We start from the raw sequence: 22,921 nt of genomic DNA, 5'->3' as shown, positions 1-22,921 counted from the left end.
CGCGGGCTCGGGGCGGGGGCCGCGGCGCGGCTGCTCGGCCGCCCTGGGGGCGCAGGTGTGAGCCGCGGCCGGGAGCGAGCGCGGCCTGCGCAGCCCCGAGGGCCCCGCGTCGCCCTCCCGAGCCAAGGTTCTCAGGAGCGGGCCGGGGGGCGGGGGGCGGGGGCCGGCGCCGGCGCCGGGGCCGGGGAGACGTTAGGGCTGTTGGGGGAACCGGCCCGGGGGAGCCCCTTCCAGAGCCCGGGCCGTCGCGGGGCGGCCGCCTCCCTCCCCGCCCGGCGGCGGCCTCCAGGAGCGCGCGTGTGCCGACGGCGCCCCCCTGCCCCGCCCCGCCCCGCCCCGCCCCGCCCCGCCCCGCCCCGCGCAGGGGGAGCCGGGGCCGCCGCCCGTTGGCCCCGCCCGGCCCTGAGCCCCCGGGGGCGCGGCGCCGCGGCCCGCAGCGCGTCGGGTGAGGGGGTCGTCATGGCGAGGCGGCCCCGGGGCGCGCCCGCCCGCTGCGGTTGGCATGGAAGCGGCCCCGCGAGGCCTGGCCGCGCCGCCGATTGGCGGGTTCAACAGACGCGGGGGAGGTGATTAGCTGAGCGCCGCGGCCACCGCCGCTGGGAGCCCGGCGCCCCCGCTGGCACGTGTCGGCGCCGCGTCCCCGCCCCCTCCGGCGGCCCCGCAGCCCCGGCCCTCGTGTGCACTTGCTAATTGTCGGAGACTCATGTAAAGACGCCAAGCGGAGGGGAGCGAGGCCCGCGGTAGTTCCAGTCGGGGGTTGGGGCCTTGTGTCTGGTGGAAGGAGGGCCGCGGAGGAGGACCCTGCTTGTCATTTGGGAAGGGGACGTACCTTCCCGCAGTGATGTATACACCGGGTCTTTTGTTTGCAAGGAGGTGGGGGGGGGGGGCGGGTAGAAAGGATGAGAGAAGCACCGCCGCGGTGGGCGAAGACTCGGGCTTGTAGCTGTAGGCTCCCCAGTGAACGCCGGACTCCGTATCCTTGCTTGGAGGTTGTCAAGATTAATCTCTCCTCCAGCCTCAGTCAGGTCTTAGAAGAAAGCCTTGAGAGATTCAAATCGCTGTTTGGGTTCAAAGGCGCTTGGATCCCTTGCAGCGTGGCTCTTGCCCTTCCTTTCAGCAGTAACAATTGCAGAGAAGATGATACGCTTTAGTGTTCTCCCTCCTAGACATTCATTGCATGCTTGGAGCCCATGATGGAAGAGCGTGGACTAACCATTGGGTTGTCTCTTTTTCCTTACCTAATAGTTGCATTCTGTGGCGACGGAGGGTATGCATCGCAGCAGCTCCAAGAGTGGAGTAGCCCTAGCTCCGGTGTCTCGAGGTCCCGATGCCTGTCAGATGATAACCAGAGCCCAACTCGGCCAGGATCCCCCGCAAAGAACAGTGCTAGGGGTGCTAACTGAGAATGGGCAGTACGGGAGGACCTGTGGCCAGGTAATGAGTGACAAGGGCCATCACGTCATGGTAGGAGGTGGGTTTCTCTTGGAGTCGGACCTAGAATACCCTGGAGTATTGCAGCCCTGGAATCTGGACTGTAGGGACACTGACTTTGGTCCCCTTTTTCAGCTAGAAAGAGTGAATAATTTATTATTTTTCCAATAATATCAAGGAAACAGGTCTAGGAACTATTTGAATTAAGTACATGTAAAGCCATGTAAGTGCTGGGCCAAGAGCAAGTGTTAACACACCAAAATAAACTATGGAACTGGGGGTTCCTCCAGAGCAGAGTGGCGTTCAGACTGATCTAGACTGTGCCTGAAGCAAACCTGAATTTGCTATGCTTTACTATGTTCGTTGCAAGTGGTGTTAGACTACAGATTGGGTACGGCTAGATGAAATTACTTCTGAAAGTGTGTTTTGAAAGTAGACATCTCCCCAGTCCGTGAAAAAAGGCAGGTGGGCAAATGGATAATAGATATTAGTTGCTTTTGCTGGACTCATCATAGGTAGGTGAATAGACTCCCTGAATAGATTAGAAACAAAATCAGACACCTAAAATGCAAAACAAGGGATTTGGATCCTTAAGACTGAATTTTGGGGTAGAAAAAAGTTTCCCTTAGTCTGTTATTAGGCCCCTCAGAATGATGCCTTAAGCTTATATTTTACACCTGTAATGGAATCATGCTGGCAATAGTCTAGTGAAGTAGGTAGGTCAAGAATTCTTCCCATTTAATAGGTAAGAAAATTTCAAAGATTTAAGAAAGGTCAGAAAGAAAGAAAGAAAGAAAAAAAAAAAAGGGTAGAGGCCAGATTAGAGCCCTTCATCCACTGACCACTCAAGGTATCTGCCTTTTGGTGGCATCTGATCAGTGAGAGAAAAATACCCAAAGTGATCTCTTCAAAGCTTTCGGAGGAGGGGGGTGAAATTAAGTGAAAGTGGTTTTAACAAACTTAATTTGCTTAGCAATATTTACTTTTTTAAAACGGAAAATCTGAAACCTGGTTCTTACGAATCATCAGTTCTGCCCAGTGAGCCCGGGCTTAACTTAAATTCAGAACTATTAGTTAACCTTTTATGTTGCCTAGCACTACTTCTCCATTCCCCTGCTCTATTCCTTTACCAACTTCTCAGAAATCTGTTTTATAGATTTCTTTTTAATCCTCCCAAACCTCTACCTTCCTTCCTTACTCTCAGTTGATGGCCTTGTGATCCTGTTATCTTAAAAATATAAAAGGAACCAAAAGGGAATTTCTGCACGTTCCCACGTGCCATATACCCTACCATCCCCACCCTGCTACATGACTTACACTTCCCTGCTCTCAGGCAGGGTGACTCTCACACATGTAGTATACCTCATGTCCTCTTGCTTCTTCAGGGATGTTGAGAACTCTCCTTTCTCAGCCTTGTCTACTGGTCAAACTCATAAGCATATAAATATATTGTATTCTTTTTCCATCTTTAAAACCTTTAAACTACAAAGCAGTGACTGTTCATTTTACAGCCAATAATTCGAGAGTTTATCCTGCTAGATCATAAACTCCCATCAGGATGAGGATTGGGATTTGAGGCTCACTGCTGTATTCTCAGTGCTTCGAACAGTGTTTGGCCAGGGTAGCTTGTGAAGATTTGTTGAGCGAATACTCTCTTGTCTTTAATTCTTCTCTTATTCTCTTTTGACTCCTTTTTTTTGTCCATTCCTTACTTGACTAATCCAGCAGCCTTTGACACATTTGATTATTCTTTATTCCTTGAAATCCTTTCTTCTCGCTCGGCCTGGAGAACCATACTCTCTTGGTTTTCCACCTTGCTCATTGGCCACTCTTCCTCAATATCTAAAAGAGTGCTCCAGGACTTGGTATTTGATCTGAATATGCACTCACTCCCTTTCAAACTTTCAAGCCTCTTAGCATTAAATACCATCTACCTGTGCTCATACTTTTATCTCTGATAGATTTCCTCAAGGGACATTATGTCATACAAGAGATTCTATGGCTTTGTAAGAGAAGTTAATGGTAGGAGTTTCTAAAACAATCATGTTTCTAAATATCTGAGTATAAAATGGAAACTTTATAGGCACTTACTTACTGAAAGCTGTTTAAGGAGGAAGACTGTAGGAACTCAGTGACTATATATCAAGAGGTACTTATAAAATCCTATAGGCTAGAAGTATGAAAGCCAATTAACAATCTCCCTCTACCCACTCACCCATGCAATACCTATCCTCATTTTGGAGGATAGCTATGGTTTCTTTTTTTTTCTATAATCTTGAGTTTCCTTTGATAGATATATGAGGAAGATGACAAATTATAGGTAGCTCTTTTCCCAAATGTTAGATGTAGATAAAGATAAGGGAGAAGTCATATTTCAGAAGCTTCATTTTCTGAAATTAAATTGCAGACCTAGATATTTCAATTTAAGCCTGTTCGCATCTTTCTGGCTTGCTGGCTTGGGTCACACAAGCTCATATCACCTATACTATCTTCAGGGTGGCCTCTCACAAAAAACTTAATCCTCTTCCAGGGGATCACAACAATCCGGTGCTTCTCTGGATCAGAAAATGTCGTCCCTCCAGCTGGAAAGAAAGTGTTCTCTGACTGCAGGGTCCAGGTGCCAGCCAAACAAGGATTTCATATCTACATGGATGAGGCTGAGCAAGGAGACAGAGACAGCTGCACTGGGAGAGAGGGGATGGCATTTGAGGATGTGTGTGGGGTAGACACCAGCACACTCAAGTCAGACCTTCACTTCCTGCTGGATTTCAACACAGGTAATCCGACTCACCTATGGCTGGTGGTACTCTGTACTCATAATCGCCTGCAGCATTCAATAGCATGTAACTAGCAGGAGAAAACCATGAAGTAATGCCTTATTTTCACAATTGCCTGTGGAGGGTTAGTGAATGCAATGAATTTTTAAACTGAATGTCTTACCTGATAATGTTGAACCCCTGCAGTTTCCCCTATGCTGGTAGATTCATCTCTCCATTCCCAGTCTGAAGATGCATCAGATTTTGGTACAGATGTGATAAATGTGACTGAATATGCTGAAGAAATTCATCAGTACCTTAGAGAAGCTGAAGTGAGTTTTCCCAAATTCTATTTCAATTTCTAGCACTCAAAACACTTAATAACAAGATAGCTATAAACTTCTGGCCAAATCCACTAGTGAATAGCATTCTTATGGCATCCAAATGTAGGAATATCTATGAAAAAGAATAGGTGTGGGGTGCCTGGGTGGCTCAGTCAGTTGAGCATCCAAATCTTGATTTCGGCTCAGGTCATGATCTCAGGGCCTTGGGATGGAGCCCTGTGTTGGGCTCCTCAGTCAGTGGGGAGTCTGGTGGAGATTCTCTCTTTCTCCCTCCCTGCCCCCCAAGTAAATAAATCTTAAAAAATAGTAATAGTTGTGAGGCAAGTAGCAATTACTTGGACTATTTCTCCACAACTCAAAGGGTTTATGTATTCAGTATTTCACTCTTAGGAATAACCCATATTGCTATTCCCTGCCCCTCCTCCTTTAAGTTATTTGTTGTTACCTAATTGCCTTACAGAACCAGAATTTCATACGTTCTTCCACATAGTAAAGATGTGTTTGGCTCTTGATCAGTTTCTTCCTAACCTTTGCTCAGAGATTATTTGTTAAATAGCCACTGTACCATGGAGCGATCTTTCTGATATACAACTATTTAAGTATTAGAACTCTTTTCCCAAACAGATAAGACACAGGCCCAAAGCACACTACATGAGAAAGCAACCAGACATCACAGAAAGCATGCGAACAATTCTGGTGGACTGGCTGGTTGAGGTCGGCGAAGAGTATAAGCTTCGAGCAGAGACTCTGTACCTGGCTGTCAACTTCCTGGATAGGTTTCTTTCTTGCATGTCTGTTCTGAGAGGGAAATTGCAGCTTGTAGGAACAGCAGCTATTCTTCTGGCTTCGTAAGTATTCTTTCAGCTTAAATAATGTAAAACTGCAGCCTGTCAAAACACTTGATTTTCTTTCCCATTTGTTGAAGAAATGCTCAATAATTAAGGCTTACTCATGCCTCCCTTGATAAAGTATCATTTTTGCAGTATTTACTGAGAAACTGAATCTTAACATGCAATCTTAACACGTGTTCACTCTTCAATTCCGATGTTTAAGATTTATAGCAACAAGTTCAATATCATGAACAGATAACCATCAGCTCAAATTCAAGATCCAGTTTAACTATTTTGCAGTGTGGTCTTTTGACTGCATTCTAATACAAAAAGATTGTGGTTATAGAAAATATTTTGATTATACAAAAGCCATCGTCACGATCTAGCAAATGACCTGTAGTAACACAGTTTATTTGGTTCCAGTGAATAAACTATCACTGTGTACAAAAAGAGCTGGCTTCTGCCTGAACTGCCTTAAATTCAGTGACCTGTTGGTAGATGGCAGTGTCTTCAATTCTTCTGGTCTTGGACATTCTACTTATTAATGCCCAGAAACTTGCCAAAATTCCCCCATAGAAAGCAGAAACTAAAGCAAAAGAGTTGATAATAATGAAATTCTATCATTATCTTACTCTTGGATACATAGCATCATTTGCTAATCCAATTGAGAAAAATTCTGAACATGATCTTTTTATTTTTATTATTTATTTATTTTGAACATGATCTTTTTAAAGATCTACAATCTAAGGAGCTTTTATTCTACGCTTGTGTTCAATATAACATTCTTTTCCACAAGATGAGTGAGGTTTGTAGAATTAAGAGCAATTTATCTGTATGTCTGTCATTCAGAATCTTTCAGCATATCAGAGGCCACAACCTAAAATTCTCAGTTGGAAATTGTCTCTGTTACTACTCCTAGCAGTAAGTACAACATATCCTTGCAATACTCATGCTCTTGTTCTGGCATCAAGATCTGAATATTTTCAAGGTCGGTACCATTTAGTAATATTTAAGTGGATATGTGGATACAGAGGAAAGAAGTCTTCAAGGGCCATGCAAAAGGCATGGTTGTGATAGCAGAGGAAGGAGCTCCACAGCTTCCAAGATTTACTTCCGAAAAACTCTTTACCTTTCATAGGAAATATGAAGAAATATATCCACCTGAAGTAGATGAGTTTGTCTATATAACTGATGACACTTACACGAAACGACAACTGTTAAGAATGGAACACCTGCTCCTGAAAGTCCTAGCTTTTGATCTGACAGTGCCAACCACCAACCAGTTTCTCCTTCAGTACTTAAGGAGACAAGGAGTGTGCATCAGAACTGAGAATCTGGCCAAGGTATGCTACCTGACTTCCAGGAACTTGGGAACCAAGGAGAATAAAATTAGCCTTTCCCCATCATCCGTCAGTTCTTCCTTCCTTATCAGTTCTTTGTCCTGGGTCCAGAAAAACTTTTTTAGCAATGGAAGAGAGCTAATTTTAGGATCATGATTTCTGGTTATGAGACATCACTGTCCATCACGTTTGGTAGGCATGGGTTATCTGATCACCCAACTCTTAAAAGAAGTTTAAGTTTGGAAACCGTTCCCTTGTCAAATACAGACTACATGTAGGCAAATACCTCTTCTTAGTTAACAGAATGGAAATAAAGTAAATGCAGTTTGATTTGGCTCTCATCTTACCCTAACTATGAAGTAATAAAGCATTATTTGGTCATCTGGGGTTAGTGTACTTTAGTTGAAGGCACTGAAGTATTAGTTTGGAAGACTTGGTTTCCAGTCACTGTGATCCTAGCATATCTGGAATGTATATGCTATGCAAAGAGTAATGAGGATCTATGTATAAATTTCCCAGTATGTTTCTTCTAATCTCTCAGGGACTGTTCTAGCCTCTGAACTACATGCATTTGCCTGACAAATCCGTAGCTTCATATGGTCGTATTTTGCTACTTTATGTGACTGGTATACACCTGTACCCACTAGTAGAAGACAAGAAAAGTAACCTATCATATATACTGTGTAGGTGGGCCAAATCCTTGTATATTGGCCTGTACTACAACACCAGTGCTATTCTGGTTATGGATAGGCATAGCAATTATTAACCCAGTGAATATTTTGAGCATCCGTTTCTGTCCACACATCACTAGATACAGGATGGACAAAGATAAGACAATTTTTTCCCTTCACATTTCTAGGTTTACTTGTAACCTTAGTCAGATTCTAATTCCACTGGGATTTTCTCTCTTGTGCTTAGTATGTAGCAGAACTGAGTCTGTTGGAAGCTGACCCATTCTTGAAATATCTCCCTTCACTGAGAGCTGCAGCAGCTTATTGCCTGGCGAACTATACTGTGAACAGGCACTTCTGGGTAAGATTCCAATGAGTTCTCTACACGAAATGCAAAGCCTATCTAAGAATCTGTCCAGTAACTCTCAAGGCTTAGTATGGACTGGCCTCTCATGAGGGAAAGTTAGTTTAATAAGGAACTGGTTGTCTTGCCAGCAGATGACAACATGTCACTGAGTGTTGCAGGTCAGCTTTTATGGCTTTGACTCAGTGGCCTTGGGGTAGAGATTGCAGGAAGGCAAGGAGATGGTGTTTGCATGCTTATTCAAAAGAAGCAGGCCTGGAAACCTCAATGCCCACCTTATGCCAGGAATGTCCTTGTGGTGCAAGCATTGAGCACTTCAGGCAAAATTTGTTGACTTTTGTTCTATGTGTGTAAAACAATCTGGATCCGTTTAGGATGGTCAGAAATTTGCATCAAGTTTTCGAGGAAAGGGAGCAATTAGTGCTGCCTCTTGGTCCAAAAAGAGGCGAGTTTAGAAACGGACCCTTCGATTGGGTTCTGAAGGCTCACTTTTATGCTAAAAGAAGTAGAGTATCTACTTTTATATTCTAGAATTCTTATTTATTATTATATATTCTGCATCCACTAAGAATCTTTCATATGTAAGATGTAAATAGGGTGTTTAGATAAGAAGAGGCTCTTTAGGGACCAGTAAAAATCCTGCTCATGACAGAATACATAAAAGTAACCTACCCCCAAATTGAGCATTATAAATACACAGTATGAACAAATTGAGAACTCTGGCTGTTCTTCCTAATATTTCATTTCTAAAGTCACTGAAGGAGGATTACAGTTTCTCTTGAAATGAATGTGGATACTTCCTAAGTAATTAACTTCCTTGATTTCAGATTTGTCTTCAGCTTTCTGATATAAAGTTATATGATGCAGTTTTTTTCTTTTTGTCTTGATTAGCCAGAAACTCTTGCTGCATTTACAGGCTATTCATTAAATGAAATTGTGCCTTGCCTGAGTGAGTTACATAAAGCATGCCTTGATATACCCCATCGACCTCAGCAAGCAATTAGGGAGAAGTATAAGGCTTCAAAGTAAGTTTCTGAAATTTTCTTCTCTGAGCTTACTAATTTAAGGCTTTAATAGGTTATAGTAATGTCAGCATTAAAAATAGAACAAATTGGAAATCTCAGTGCTAGGCTCGCATGTTAAATCAGGAAAATCGGTTTAGAGAGGCCTAGATTTATAATATGTCAGCTTGGAATACATAGAGTCAGAAAGCGTTCTTCCTTTCTGTTTAAACTACTGGAAAGTTCTCTGTGGCCTGAGATTTTATAAAACCGAAGTCCTTTGTTTGGGTCTCATTGCAGGTACATGCACGTGTCTCTCATGGAACCACCTGCAGTTCTCCCTCTACAATAAGTCTCTTGCTGAAGTAGTTCCAGAACTTAACCTCCATATCAACAGAATTCATCTTAACTTTTATAGGTTTCTGCAGGTTGGGTCAACTAGTGTTGCTACAATATAGATGACATATTTTTTAAAATGTAAATGTAGTCAAGTTCCCTTAGATTTTAGTAGTTTGTAATATCATCTAACATTTTTTAAAGAATAAACAACTTGCCTTGTGACCACATGTTAGACTTGTTTACTAATTAGGATGGCCCATATGCTTGCCTGGAATTGTAGTGGGGAGCATTATAAATGTCGTCTCTGTTTCAAGAATTCTCCTAAACTGGTTTCATAAATCTGGTATGCCATTGGGATTAAGTGTTTTGAGGAATTCAGAGATTTTCATGTTTGGTGTCAGTGGCTCCCCTGAGACTTTTTTCTTCCCATTGGTTTACTTTTTACACAGCTCTCCATAAATTGGCGAAGGAGGGAACTCCAAGCTTAGACTCATTAGTGAAGGGATATAAACAAGTACAATCTCTTCTAGTTTCCCTTCAGGACCCTAGGGAATAAAGGAAGTGAGTTGAAGACTAGATGTGATCAGGTACCCCTGAGCGGTGACCGACATGTAATTTTAATCCAGGGATGTGATGCTCATTTTGTAGATACCATGATGTCAATGTTCAGTTTTCACTTAGTCACCCATCAAGCATATATTTCAGCCTTAGAAGATGCTCAGAGAGGTAGAAAAAGCAAATTTCACCACAGGATGGGACTTCAGATTTTAATGAAGCTAACCCCTCCTATTTGTCCTCTGTAAGATATCCATACTAAGCTCTCCTCTAGCTCAAATTATTCATGATCCTACAGATCACTATACGTCCATACAGGACCCTTTGCAACAGCACTTACAGAGTTTGCAAGGTGAAGAGAACTGAATAACCAATCAACCAACCAAACACTTGTTTTAACTTTTTTTTAAAGCTTGGAAGGAAATTCCAGAGTACACTTGGCCTGATGCAAAGTGGTGCTTATTGGGGATTGAATATAAATTGTGTAAATCTCAAACCAGTAGTCCCTGGAGGCACATAAGCTTCCTGTGCTGTTTGTCCTGCCTCCAGGCCTGCCCTGGGGCTCAGCCCAGATGGCTCCATGGAGGTAAGAACAACAGGAACCGTGTTTTCTAGATCCCTTTACATAGAAAAAATTAGACCCAGATAGGTTTTGGTAAAATGATAGTAGATGAAATTAACTCCAAATTTTATGTTTGTTTCAAGCTTTAATGAAATTATTAATATGGAAATATAGCTGTATTTTACATATTTTGTGAAAACTTTTTCTTTAAGTACCCACAAACTCTTAAAAGGTTTAGCAATGCCTTCTTTTTCCCTCTGCAGATAAACATTCTCAAGGTGTCTTCATTTCTGGTTCCACTGAAGAAATCAACATTTCCTTAAGTATTCTGTGATTTATTTTGCATAAGTTTCACAAAGGGGATATAGGACCTATATCACTACTGAATTCTCTGTTTTTATGTTATATAATCGGCAATTTGTAATCACATTCTAACTTAGGACTGGTTATATTTCTGTTCACTGCATATATAGGCTTACCTTTCCAAGTATTCTTTTGCTCTTGACAGCATAACAGACATGCATGCTGTATGTTTGCCATAAAATGACCCCCTCCTGAGAAGACAGTGGGAGAGGGCGATTCTGGCTAAGACTTTGATGGTAGAAGTGCTGTTTATCCATTTCGGGCCTTAAAGATTTGAGGGACCAGGCCAGGGAAGCTTCCTCTCGATCTCTGCCAGTTTCCATGGGCTAACCACCGCCTTGTGAAATTTGCCTATCTCAAACTGCAGTTTGGATTCTGACAAAATAACATTTTCTGTCACTAGCAATATTTTTATTTTAGAATGTTTTGCTTCATCTAGAAAGGACCTGAGAGATAGTCCTTCATTATGAATTATTTTGCAAAGGAGGATTTTGTTGCTAACCTGAATCCAAAATTTAACCTTGACTTTAGGTCACAAAACCACACTATAGGACATAGAGGTCTAAACTCATAATTCTTATGTTCTTTGCTATCAGCAATTTGCACACACTTCCCAACACCCAACACACATACCTACCAGTTGCAAAGAACTGGTCTTCAGCTTAGACTTGCTTGTCTTATTTTGTGTTCTTGAAATACTTTATTTAGAACTAGAATATAACTGTCACCTCTGGACCTCTCAGTCAGCTTGAGACAGAATAGCAGCCTTCGTTCAGTGTGTCCCTCCTTTCATCCTGTTCTTTTTCTTCCCGGAATCTGGTGTTGATCACATGGTTTTTAAACTTCATAAGCACCTGTCTATAAACATTAATGCTTACTTCTAAAATTTAATGGTTGTTGACTATCTTGCATATCCTTCAGTGATATGTGTTTTAGGCAGCACTGTATTTTGAGATGATCTGTGTTGAATAAGTAGAGTCCTTGGTATTTATAGTATTGTGGAATGTTAAATGAATGTACTATGATTTATCTGTTCTCTTGATTTTTTCACCTCTTTCTCCCTGCCCCACCCCACCTGCTACTTGCCAGCCAGTGTGGAGACTGGTTGGGACAGGGCTATGGATGTGGGAGTACCACACCTAGCTGTCTCTAGTCTCTTTGGCCAGTGGCTTCAGGCAGATTCAGGCCCTTGATGAAGTGGGCCATGAGAAAGGACTATGGGAACAGCATTTTCCCACCCATCATCAGGAGCCCGAGAAAGAAGCTGAATATACCCAAGCTGTTGTTTCTGTCATCCTAGTAAGCTTTCAGCACCAAAGAAGTAAAACATTTAGACCTGATTTACCACTAAAACCTTGAAACTGAAGCCCACACTTGGGCTGAGAGTGCTCTTGCCCCAGCTACTGTTAGGCTTTCTGTTTCCTGTGTCCAGATTGGAGGGATGGGATTTACTCCTCAGGACTCACGGCTATGCCCCCATTTAGCCTCCTGCCTGCTGGGCAAGGCCTAGCATGGAAAACCCTAAGACCCCAGTTATAGTTATTACTTCAGGGAGGACTTTCCCTCAGAAATAATAACTTTTATTAGTGATTGTTGGACTTGATGGCCAATGCTTAATTAACGAGCATAACAATGAAAGAGGCACAAGTGGAAAAGCCTGAGGTAAAGGGGCTATGGGAGGGAGATTGTAGGTGACATAAGTTAAAACCAGTCAAACCAGGACCTGTGGATAGAGGGTCTGTCATGAGAGGAAGCTTACCAGGGCACGTAGTCAACTGACTGAGCATATATGGTCCCATTTACCTTCTAGGGTAGGTGTTTACCCAGGCTACACATGTTAGCTTCTCTTTAGTTGTCTCCTCTCCTTCACTCTGTCTAGATTTTCCAATTATATCAGTCAAGATATTATTTGCTACCTTTAAACTTGATTAACTAGGTAACTGGTGTGGCTGTTGACCCACTATAGTGAACATAGTGGAATGTTGGCTGGTCACTATGTAGTTTCAGCCACACACTACAAATACATAAATACTCTCATAAATGTCCTTCCACATCCTCCATGGTTGGTCTTCACATTGGTTGTTCGCATGATCAAGAGTTACTTGTAGAAGCATCCTCCATGTAACTCCCATTTTTATGCCCAGTGCACAGGCTATCACATTCAACGACAAAACCAACCCTTTCCCCCCCTGGTTGGTAGGCAAAGGGAGAAAGAGGATACCAAAGTCACAATCCCAGCAGGGAATCTACTGTTGGGCTGCAGTTGTTAATGCATATGCCCATCCCCCTGTGCCGGATGGAATTCCTTTTCATTACATGGACAATTCATCTAGTACATAAAACTGAGAAGACAGCTGAGCTTACTCTTTACCAAGCCCAGACTCAGCTCATGGAGGCAGTCAGCCAGGTCTGTCATCACATTCAAATCCCACAGTGGTAGCCTGGACTCTAGAACTACCAGCTGCAGGAGCTGTACTATCTTCTGGCCCACCTGTTTCTCTAGGCTGCTGATGCTGTGGTTACAGACTCAAGAATAAAAGGAAGGTGCTATCAGGATGCATGCTCTGCTGCCCGGGTCTCACACTGAACTAGAGATAAGCTGTCAGGAAAATGTCTGGATCGGGTGCTGGAGGGAGGGAATGGGGCCGGTTTGGGCTCATCTGATTAAGCTCAACCTATTGGGAAGGGTTTTCTCTCCTTAGTTTAATCAACAATGAGAAAAAACTACATCCAAATATCAGTTTGTGGAGTTGAGTGTGTCAGTCTTCAGAGAACTCATTTCAAAGTTGTGTCACCTAAAATGTGCTTTCTACTATTCTGGTGACTATTGGCAGCTCACTGTTTTATGAGATTGAAACTTAGAGGCAGATGCATGCGGTGGAAGGCCAGTACAGGCCTTCTTTTCTCACCCAGGAATTTATCCTTAACAAAGACCCTTAAGAGATCAGAGTCCTAATTTCAACTTGGCTATTAAATGAGTCATGCTGGTGGTACTGGGTAAGTCGATTGCTTTAGCCACTCCCAAATCTGTGTGGCATGTCACATTAAAGGTTTATCTCTTGTGTCACTCTCCAGCATGTATTAGGAAAAGGGAGCTGTTGTTTTCATATGACCATCCTTCCCTAGGCATCCCCCGCTGAATTCTTGTTTGCAGCAGGTGAGGGAAGAGAATAAACAGGGAGAAGACATCCCCATTATTACTGCAAGGGCCTGGGAAATGTAGTTGGGCTGTGAGCTCTGGGAGCAGAGGGGCATTCAGTATGGATAAACAATCAGTCCTTGACAGTGGGCATCTCACTTAGTGCCCTGATATTAATCCCATCATGAACTTTGAGTTTGATTAGATCAATCTTTGTTGATTTTGAGCTACTTATCCATTTTTATGATTTCTCTTACATCTAAGTATCTCCTTTAAAATGACTGACCTTTTAAACCAACCTTTTCCGAACAGTAACGTTCCTTAGATAATGGATGTGATATGCTTGTTACATATTTTCTAATACATATTCCAATATATGATTACTGAACGTAAGTCACTTAAAATTCTGTGTGGTATGTCACCCCTTGGGAAATACCAGATTCAATTATCTGAGATTCTGTCCAGTTCTGTTGAAAATTTGTAATGCTTCAAAAAAGTAAATGCCAACAAGAATTTACTTTTTAAATGTGTCTTAAACTTGAGGGTAACTTGGATAGGAAATTTGAAGGTTGGTCATGAACTACATTGAGTATGGCACTATCTTAGATGATTAAGGGCCACAGAGAGGGGTGATGGGGATTCAGGCCTTCAAAATAATGGGACAGCATCTCATTTCAGCCTTACTTCTTTGTCCTTTCCCTCTTCCTCAAGCACTAAAAGCAAAAGCCAAGGAAGATGGAAGATTGACATATCTGTTGAGAATGGACACTTTGATGTAGCAGTTCTGACATTTAGGGGAAGAAAAGGGCTGGGAAAGGTGCCTAAATTTGAGATCATACATCACACTTGAGTTTCTCCCAGAAATAAAACATAATAGGGGTTATTTTCCTGATGCCAGCATCCATCTCTGTCCTCCTCCTGCTGTCACTGCCTCAGCTGAGACCCCATCATTTCTCATCTGCATCAATCACTACAGTGACTTCCTCATTGCTTTTCAGTTTCCTTTTCCATTTCCAGAGTTTTCTGAAGTAAAACTGGTATCTCTTTATTGCATCTAATTCTTCAATGTTTCATCACCAGGGGGATAAAAATAGGGGGCATACAAAGGCCCTTCATTAGCCAGACCCTGCCCACCCTCAACAAACAGCTTCTGCTTTAGTTAACCCCACCAAAAGTTACTTGTGGTTCCCTGAATAGGCCATGTTCTCCCTTCCCTTATTCTCTCCCACAGACTACTCTCTCTGAAAAATATTTCACACTTTCCAATACCTTTTGGCTACTTCTGAAGTGATTCTTCAGAACCAGTCTTTGGCTTCACCTCCCCATTAGCCTCAGGGTAAGTGTCTCTTACTACAACTGGCTGTTACTTGTCTGGTTGCCCTTGTCTGTCTCCCCCCTAGAGTACGTATTTAATCCCTGTACCTCTAGCATTGAGCTTTATGCTAGAGATTCCGTTATATTTTATTGAATGAATGCATTATACTTTTTATAGACAATTGCTAACCCTCAATCAATTATAAAGTGATATTACTGAAAAGTATAAAGCTTTTCAAAGTACATTCAGATAAAATGAAGTTAAAAAGAGAAGTTGAGAGGTGCTTGGGTGGCTCAGTCAGTTAAGTGTCTTGACTCTTGATTTCAGCTTGGGTCATGATCTTAAGGTTGTGAGACCTAGCCTCTTGTCAGGCTTCACGCAGGACGTGGAGCCTGGTTAAGATTCTCTCTCTCCCTCTCCCTTTGCACTGCCCCGCCCTCCCCACCCCCTGCCAAATGCACATGTACACACACTCTCTCTTTCACTCTAAAAGAAAAAAAAAGAAGTCATGATTGAAGGCAAAAGTAGATGGTATCAATGTACTCTTGTACAACATTCATTCTTTTCATAGTTCTTAAATTTACTATAGCATAAGAAACTAAAAAACAAAAGGAAAACTTTCATTAGGGTCTTGAAACAAAAGGCATTTCTTAGATGAGAAGTGGGAATACAGTGGCTTTTTGAGAGATCTAGGGTTTTGGTGTCTTTTTGGCCTTTACATATTTCTTCATTTGCCTTAAAGGGAAGATTTTTGCCTTCGAAAGAGGTCTTCCTGAGCTGCCACTTAATGAGAAGCAACAGCTTTATTTTGCATGTGCTCTGATCTATCTTAAATCATACTTGCTTTTGAAATGCATACAGAAAAGCCCTTTTAAAGGAATGATTTATTCTTTGATGCCTTAAAAAAAAAAGAAAAGAAAAGCTTTGGCTTTGTGGCAGAAGGGTAGGGCTTTGTGGCAGAAGGGTAGAACTGCTTATGGAGCAAGCAGTTAAGTAGCAAAGGCCACAGCAACCAGTATGAGCTCAGCCTGGGGAGCAAGGGTGCTGAGGACAGTGATTTGGTGGGTAGTGGATAGTGGGTGGGCAGGAAATAGGTGTAGAGAAAGGGGCTTTTAAGTTGTAAGGAAGACTCTTCTAGGGCTCATTTATCATGAAAGATACTTCTTCCTTAAATTCTGGTAGATGGAGAAGGACCTTCTTGTCATAACAGCCTGGAGCTAAGCTTTTAGCTTTTTGAAAGAAGCTTTGCAGAATTCATGTCTTCCTATGAATCCTGTATTGTATGGATTGTGATACTAGTCAGCTTAGGCTAAACTGTGCTGAAAAAGCAAATAAGGCCCAGATTTCATTGGCTTGAAACAAGCTGGCCAGTCTGCCTGTGTACTTGCTTTACACAGTGACCCAAGCCCCAAGTAGCTTCCATCTTTCAGCTCTGCCACCTGGAGATCTTTGTTTTCAGATGCATCTGTGGATAAGAGAAGATGGAGAAAACACACAGGAACTTAACTACCCTCAGGCTGGAACTGCACATATTTCTGCCTCTACAAGGGCTGAAAAAAGTAGTTTGACTTTTTGCCCCGAGGAATGGAAATGGTTAGAGGAATACATACCAAGGGCTGCAACAGTTAAATATCTCTGTAGATTCTCTGTTGAATTTGAGAGTTAGGAATTAGGAACAGAAATAGCCTGGGCAGTAAAACTGGATTCTGAACTGCAATGAAAGTAAAAAGGTTCTTCAACCATTGAACAATTACAGTCAAGGATGGTAGGCAAGAACAACAAAAGAATCAAAACAAGAATGGAATCGTTACCCGGGTGTAGTGTTTCCCAGGCTGTATTCTGGGGGACCCTAGTGCTCCTTGAGATGCTGATGAGTGCTCTTTCGTGGAGGCTGACAGGGAAGGCAGGTGCACGTGAGTAGCAGTGAGGCATTTTGTAGCCAGATAAGCCTGATGGTTAAACAGTTTAAATGATTTCTCTATTATTGGAATTCTCACACAGCCTTTAACTGGCTAATGAGCTGTGGTGGCCATGATAATGCACCCCACACCATTTCCTTTTGTGAGGAACATAACTGACCAAGGATCCAGCTATTGTGCTCTGTAGGCCCTTGCTATGTTTGCATGGAGGAGGCCTACTTCCCTATAGCTGCTCCTGATGACTGGGGACAGCAGGGGTACTAATGGAAGATCATTTCCAAAGAGATACGGGATTCTGACTGGTGACTCTGGCTCTAGGACTCATGACAGTCTCCTGAATACTTTCTTAGCACTGTACCACAGTGAGTCTTGTCATTTCCAACCCTCTGTTCTTCCTTCTCCTTCATGGGGCCTGCACTGTGGTCTGAAGGCTTACCCTGCTTCCCTCCAGCTCCATCCTCTTTTTTGTCTCACAGGCAATTACCCCAGTAAATCTCTTGCACATCTACTGTCTTGGTGTCTGCTTTTGGGAGGCCCCAAACTAGCGTAGGAGTCTTGTAAACCTGAGAAGGGGGTATAGACAGTGTTTCCCAAATGTACTTGGCTAGAGAAAACGTTCTTTACACACACCTGCCATGTAAAAAAAAGACACTAATATTTCAAGGAACATGGATTGGAAATGCTGCCCCAGAGAAAAGGGATTAATTAATAATTAAGCCAATCTACACTTTAATTTGTATGTTATTTATAATTTGATTTGTACACATATATTTAAATTATCTGTGAATTTGTGTAATTCTTTCATAGTCATCTAATTTCAGTTTTCTGGATTAAAACAGTCCTTCAGATGTTATTAGGAACCCAACCACCATTATAGTTATTGTCCTGGTGCCCAGGGCAGGACCAATGCAGCAACCTTGTACCTTCTGTCCCTTGGGGGTATTCTGTTGAATGCTGGTAATGCAAATCACCAAGTTAGTGACTATATATTAAGTATCGATGCAAGAGGGATTTCTGGAATCCCTAAGACTGTCTAATATGTTATTAGGCACTTGGAGATTTTAATATAATGTCACATTCAGGAGAAATAAAGTTTTGGCTTCTAACATCTGACAGTATGGAATGCTAAAAATTTATAACTCCATGGCATTGGCTTTTTGAAAAGAACTGAGCCCCCACAGCACATATTAATATTGCATCTAGGAGAATCCTTCCAGCGTTATGTTTGAAAATTATTCAAAGATTCTTATATTTATCTAAAAAGCAGCATCCCAAAGAATTATTTATACATGCATATTGATAGTAGCATTATTCATAGTAAAAAGAGGTGGAAGCAATCCAAGCATCAATCAGTGGATAACTGGATAAACAAATTGTGGCCTCTACATACAATGCTTTATTATTTAGCCTTAAAAAGGGAGGGAATTCTAACTTAGGCTACAACATGGATTAACTTTGAGAACATTTTGTAAGTGAAATAAACTAGTCACAAGAAGACAAATACTGCATGATTCCACTTTTATGAGGTATCTAAAGTAGTCAAAATCAGACACAAAGTAGAATGATGATTGCTAGGGGCCAGGCGAAGGGAAAACAGGAAGTCATTGTTTAATGGATATAGTTTCAGTTCTGCAAGATGAGAAAGTTCTAAGAACTTTTCTCACAATATTGATATTGGAGGATCTAGGCAAGAATGGTCTGTATCCATGGATATGTGTTCCATGGTTGAAGAAGTCAACAGTTAGTATAGCCTCAGTGTGTTAAACATGCTACACTATCACACAGAGCTTCTGTAGCTCGGGCTGGGAAAAATAGTCATTGCATGTGCTGATGGGGCAACAGTACCTGGTAATTCAGTGCTACTGTGGTTGGAGAAAGAATTAGTATCTCGTACGTTTATTGGACATACACTTATCAAAGCACTTTCAATTACGTTATCTCATTTGATCCTCAACAAGGCTTTGCAACATCAAATAGGACAGGCACTATTAGCCCCATTTTATAGAAAACTAATCTAAATCTTGGCAAGTTTAGGATTTCCAGTGGTAGTTAACAACATTGGCTCAGATTCACTTATTTCACTCATTCCTTGACGATGAGCAAGTAATTTAGTGTCTCTGGGATGCAGTTTCTTCATCTGCAAATGGGAAGGAAAATAATTGGGTCTTGCCCACAAGCTAGATGGTACATGTGAAGACTATAGCACAGTGGCTGCCTGCACACAATAAGAGGTAACACTTATTAGCTAACTATGCTTACTGACAGATCACATAGCTAATATGTCATCACATTAGACCTAGGACTCAAACCATCTTCAGGTTCTAAGTCCAATGGTCTTTTCATTATGCATCAGTGTGAGTGATTTTAGATACATTTCCAGCATCATCTCCTTCAGGAAGCATTTTCTGATCCCATCCCATTCCTGACTCTGTGCCCCAACTCTCTTCTTAATTGCATTCTGTATATGTATAATTGCATTCTCCACACTGTGTATGAATCCACTGATTCTAAGCTCCCTCAGAGCTGGGATTATGCCTCCTTATTGATCTTGGTATCACCAGAGTTGGATCATTGCCAGCACATAGTAAGCACAATGAGTGTTTGTTAACCTGAACTCCAGTATGGTGTACCGATCCAAATTTTGATAGGAAGAAGTCTTGCTTTCAACCTTTGCAGCCGAGACCACGCTGTATCCTCCTTTCATTGTTTCTTTGCCCTTTAGTCTTTTATCTCTTCTCCTAGAGGCCTATTTATTATCTATGTCTATAATTCTCCAATTCTCACGCAGAGTTTGAATAAAATCACAGTTTAGCTCCAGCTGTGTAGATTTCTACAACCCAACATGAATCTCTTGCCTGCTACTGAGAAAACACACAGATGCAATTTATAATCAGATTTCAGGGGAATGTGGCACATTGTTAAGGTTTCATTTCTGGCCAAACAGGTGGGAGGAACTAAAAATGGGGCTGCCAGAACAAGATGAAAATGTCAGGTGCTTAAAAGGAAGTACGAAAGTCAGACTTTAAACAACTAGATGATACCACAACAGCCTTTTGTTTATTTTTGCTTTGTCTGTCTGATTTTGGGAAAGTGAATTATATTTGAGCAAATCAAATTAACTGCAGATTATACATATATGAATGCACAGAGATACCTACATATATATGGACATAGATGTACATATGCCTTTGTTTTCTGGAATTAGAAATGTTCATCCTATGTAGCAAAGCCTGATATATAAGCCCATATTGGCTATATATAAATAAATTAGTCAAAACTCTTATTGTGATATAGCAAAGATCATAATCATAACCCATTGTCAAGCATTAGATATTGCTATTATATACAACACATTGAAAGATGTGACCATTAAGCCATTTATAAATGGATTTAAACAATGGATCCCCATTGTTTAAATAGTTTTAAGGAGGGATTTCATCAGCTTAGGGGAGTATTCCAGGGCAACAATTCATTAACCAAATATCAGCAATCTTTTTCTTCCATACTAGAAATCTTGTTGCTTTGGACAACATATTAAAAAAATAGTTCTACTATTTTTGCAAGTCATCCATGAGAAAGGAAAAAAAAAAAAACAGTGATTGCTCAATTTGAAACTTCCAAAAGGATGGAATATAATATTTAGAGCTACTTTAATATATGAAATACAAATAAAGGCTTTCTGGATTGGTACAACTATTTTTAAGTTCTATCCTTATGAGAATAACAATCTTGCTTAATTTAAAACATCACACCCCCTGAATTTCCTTAGTTTGAGAAAATATAAGCAGATTTGACTTCACATTATTTGGCAAGAGCATGGTTAGCTGATGAAAGGTGGGATGTGACATGTTAGTCAATGACAGCCCAAGATAACCATGAGATCATCTGAGTAGTTTTAAAATCAATTGGTAACACAGTCCCATGGAAAGTCAAGGGATAATTTTCTCAGACACCTAATGTTTCAAAAAATGTTACGCTCTTAATTTTGATTATGGTTCTAATTTAAACTGGCTCTCCAATTTAAAAATGATTACATAAAAGCATTGATTTGGTGCCTGAGACACATTTGCTCAGAAAGCACATTCAGGTGAAATGAGCAGTTTTTAAAAGTGTAGTGTATGTTGTTTTCACTTTATTTTTATTTTTTTAAATTTTTACTTATTTATGATAGTCACAGAGAGAGAGGCAGAGACACAGGCAGAGGGAGAAGCAGGCTCCATGCAGGGAGCCCGACGTGGGACTCGATCCTGGGCCTCCAGGATCACGCCCTGGGCCAAAGACAGGCGCTAAACCGCTGTGCCACCCAGGGATCCCTGTCTTCACTTTAGAAAATAACTAGATACATATTCTTTTCTTATGGATTCTAGCAACCCAAAGCTTAATTTTAAGATTTTATTTATTTATTCATGGTAGACATAGAGAGAGAGAGGCAGAGACACGGCAGAGGGAGAAGCAGGCTCCATGCAGGGAGCCCGAAGTGGGACTTGATCTCGGGACTCCAGGATCACGCCCTGGGCCAAAGACAGGCGCTAAACCGCTGTGCCACCCAGGGATCCCTGTCTTCACTTTAGAAAATAACTAGATACATATTCTTTACTTATGGATTCTAGCAACCCAAAGCTTTATTTTAAGATTTTATTTATTTATTCATGGTAGACATAGAGAGAGAGAGGCAGAGACATGGCAGAGGGAGAAGCAGGCTCCATGCAGGGAGCCCGAAGTGGGACTTGATCTCGGGACTCCAGGATCACGCCCTGGGCCAAAGGCAGGCACTGAACCGCTGAGCCACCCGGGGATCCCAACCCAAAGCTTTAAATGCATTTGTCTCTACATCAATAATCATCATCTAATTTCTGATACTGGATTAGCTACACTACAAGAAAAAAGAGTTTATTTTCTGTGAGCGACTCTAACAACCCTCCATCTCAGAAGAAATGCTGAAAGCATTAACACCCCCTGAGTTCTGCCATCAGGCCTTGAACATGCTCTTCTTTCACTGTGTGATTAGAGAATTTTGCGATGAGAGCAAGAACTATTGCTTGTTTGATACCCTTCTGGTTGTCTTTTACTTAATGTTTGCCCAGAGCCAGATTTAGTTTGACTGATAGCTCCTGGGGTCTCAGTTTATATAACTTTGATTGAGGTAAGGGAAGGATGGAGGAAGCACCCCATCAGGCAGGTTTAAGAGATGTCCAAGCTTTTAAGTCACCTGGGCGACTACCAAAAGAGTTCTATGTTTCAGGGGTCCTGGAAGGCAGGATTCCAGGCCAATTTGGAGAAAGGAGAACAAAGAATGAAAAAAAAAAAAAAAAAAAGAATTCCAAATGAAAATAAAGCCAAAACTCTTTTTTTAAAATAAATTTATTTTTTATTGGTGTTCAATTTGCCAACATACAGAGTAACACCCACTGCTCGTCCCGTCAAGTGCCCTCCTCAGTGCCCGCCACCCAGTCACCCCCACCCCCCTCCCTCCTCCCCTTCCACCACCCCTAGTTCGTTTCCCAGAGTTAGGAGTCTTCACGTTCTGTCTCCCTTCCTGAAATTTCCTACCCATTTCTTCTCCCTTCCCCTCTATTCCCTTTCACTATTATTTATATTCCCTAAATGAATGAGACCATATAATGTTTGTCCTTCTCCGATTGACTTATTTCACTCAGCATAATACCCTCCAGATCCATCCACGATGAAGCAAATGGTGGGTATTTGTCATTTCTAATTAAAGCCAAAATTCTTGATGGGAAGTCAAGGGTACAGTTCAGGAAATTTGTTTGAAGTATGAGTAATAGATTGTTGTTTTTTAAAAAAGATGTATTTATTTGAGAGAGAGAGAGAGAGAGAGAGAGCACACGTGCACAGAGGGAAAGTGAGAGGGAGAAACAGAGTCCCCATTGAGCAGAGAGCCTGACATGGGACTTGATCCCACGCCCTGAGATCACAACCTGAGACAAAGGCAGACGCTTAACTGAACCACCCAGGTGCCCCTATAGGTTAT

The 22,921-nt window shown here is 41.8% G+C and overlaps 1 protein-coding gene across 6 annotated transcripts; it reads left to right on the top strand.

The window, feature by feature from the left end:
- The first annotated feature begins 3 nt into the window (after nucleotides 1–3).
- On the top strand, nucleotides 4–9,303 carry CCNA1 (cyclin A1). Of its 6 annotated transcripts, none has more exons than XM_025462482.3 (9): nucleotides 4–127; nucleotides 1,246–1,434; nucleotides 3,962–4,208; nucleotides 4,395–4,519; nucleotides 5,138–5,379; nucleotides 6,500–6,704; nucleotides 7,620–7,733; nucleotides 8,628–8,761; nucleotides 9,038–9,303. In XM_025462482.3, exons 2-9 carry the CDS (start codon nucleotides 1,270–1,272, stop codon nucleotides 9,087–9,089), a joined length of 1,284 nt encoding a protein of 427 aa, XP_025318267.1. In that variant the 5' UTR covers nucleotides 4–127; nucleotides 1,246–1,269; the 3' UTR covers nucleotides 9,090–9,303. The 6 variants fall into 6 exon arrangements, with proteins under 6 accessions (XP_025318267.1, XP_048957179.1, XP_025318266.1 ...); XM_049101222.1 differs by lacking the exon at nucleotides 4–127 and adding an exon at nucleotides 548–566; XM_025462481.3 differs by lacking the exon at nucleotides 4–127 and adding an exon at nucleotides 584–740.
- Nucleotides 9,304–22,921: the final 13,618 nt, after the last annotated feature.

This window comes from Canis lupus, chromosome 25, assembly GCF_003254725.2.
Source record: "Canis lupus dingo isolate Sandy chromosome 25, ASM325472v2, whole genome shotgun sequence".
In the NCBI taxonomy this organism is placed as follows: Eukaryota; Metazoa; Chordata; class Mammalia; order Carnivora; family Canidae; genus Canis; species Canis lupus.
The sequence above is the reverse complement of the archived record's forward strand: the minus strand, read 5'-3'. Positions and strand labels throughout refer to the sequence as shown.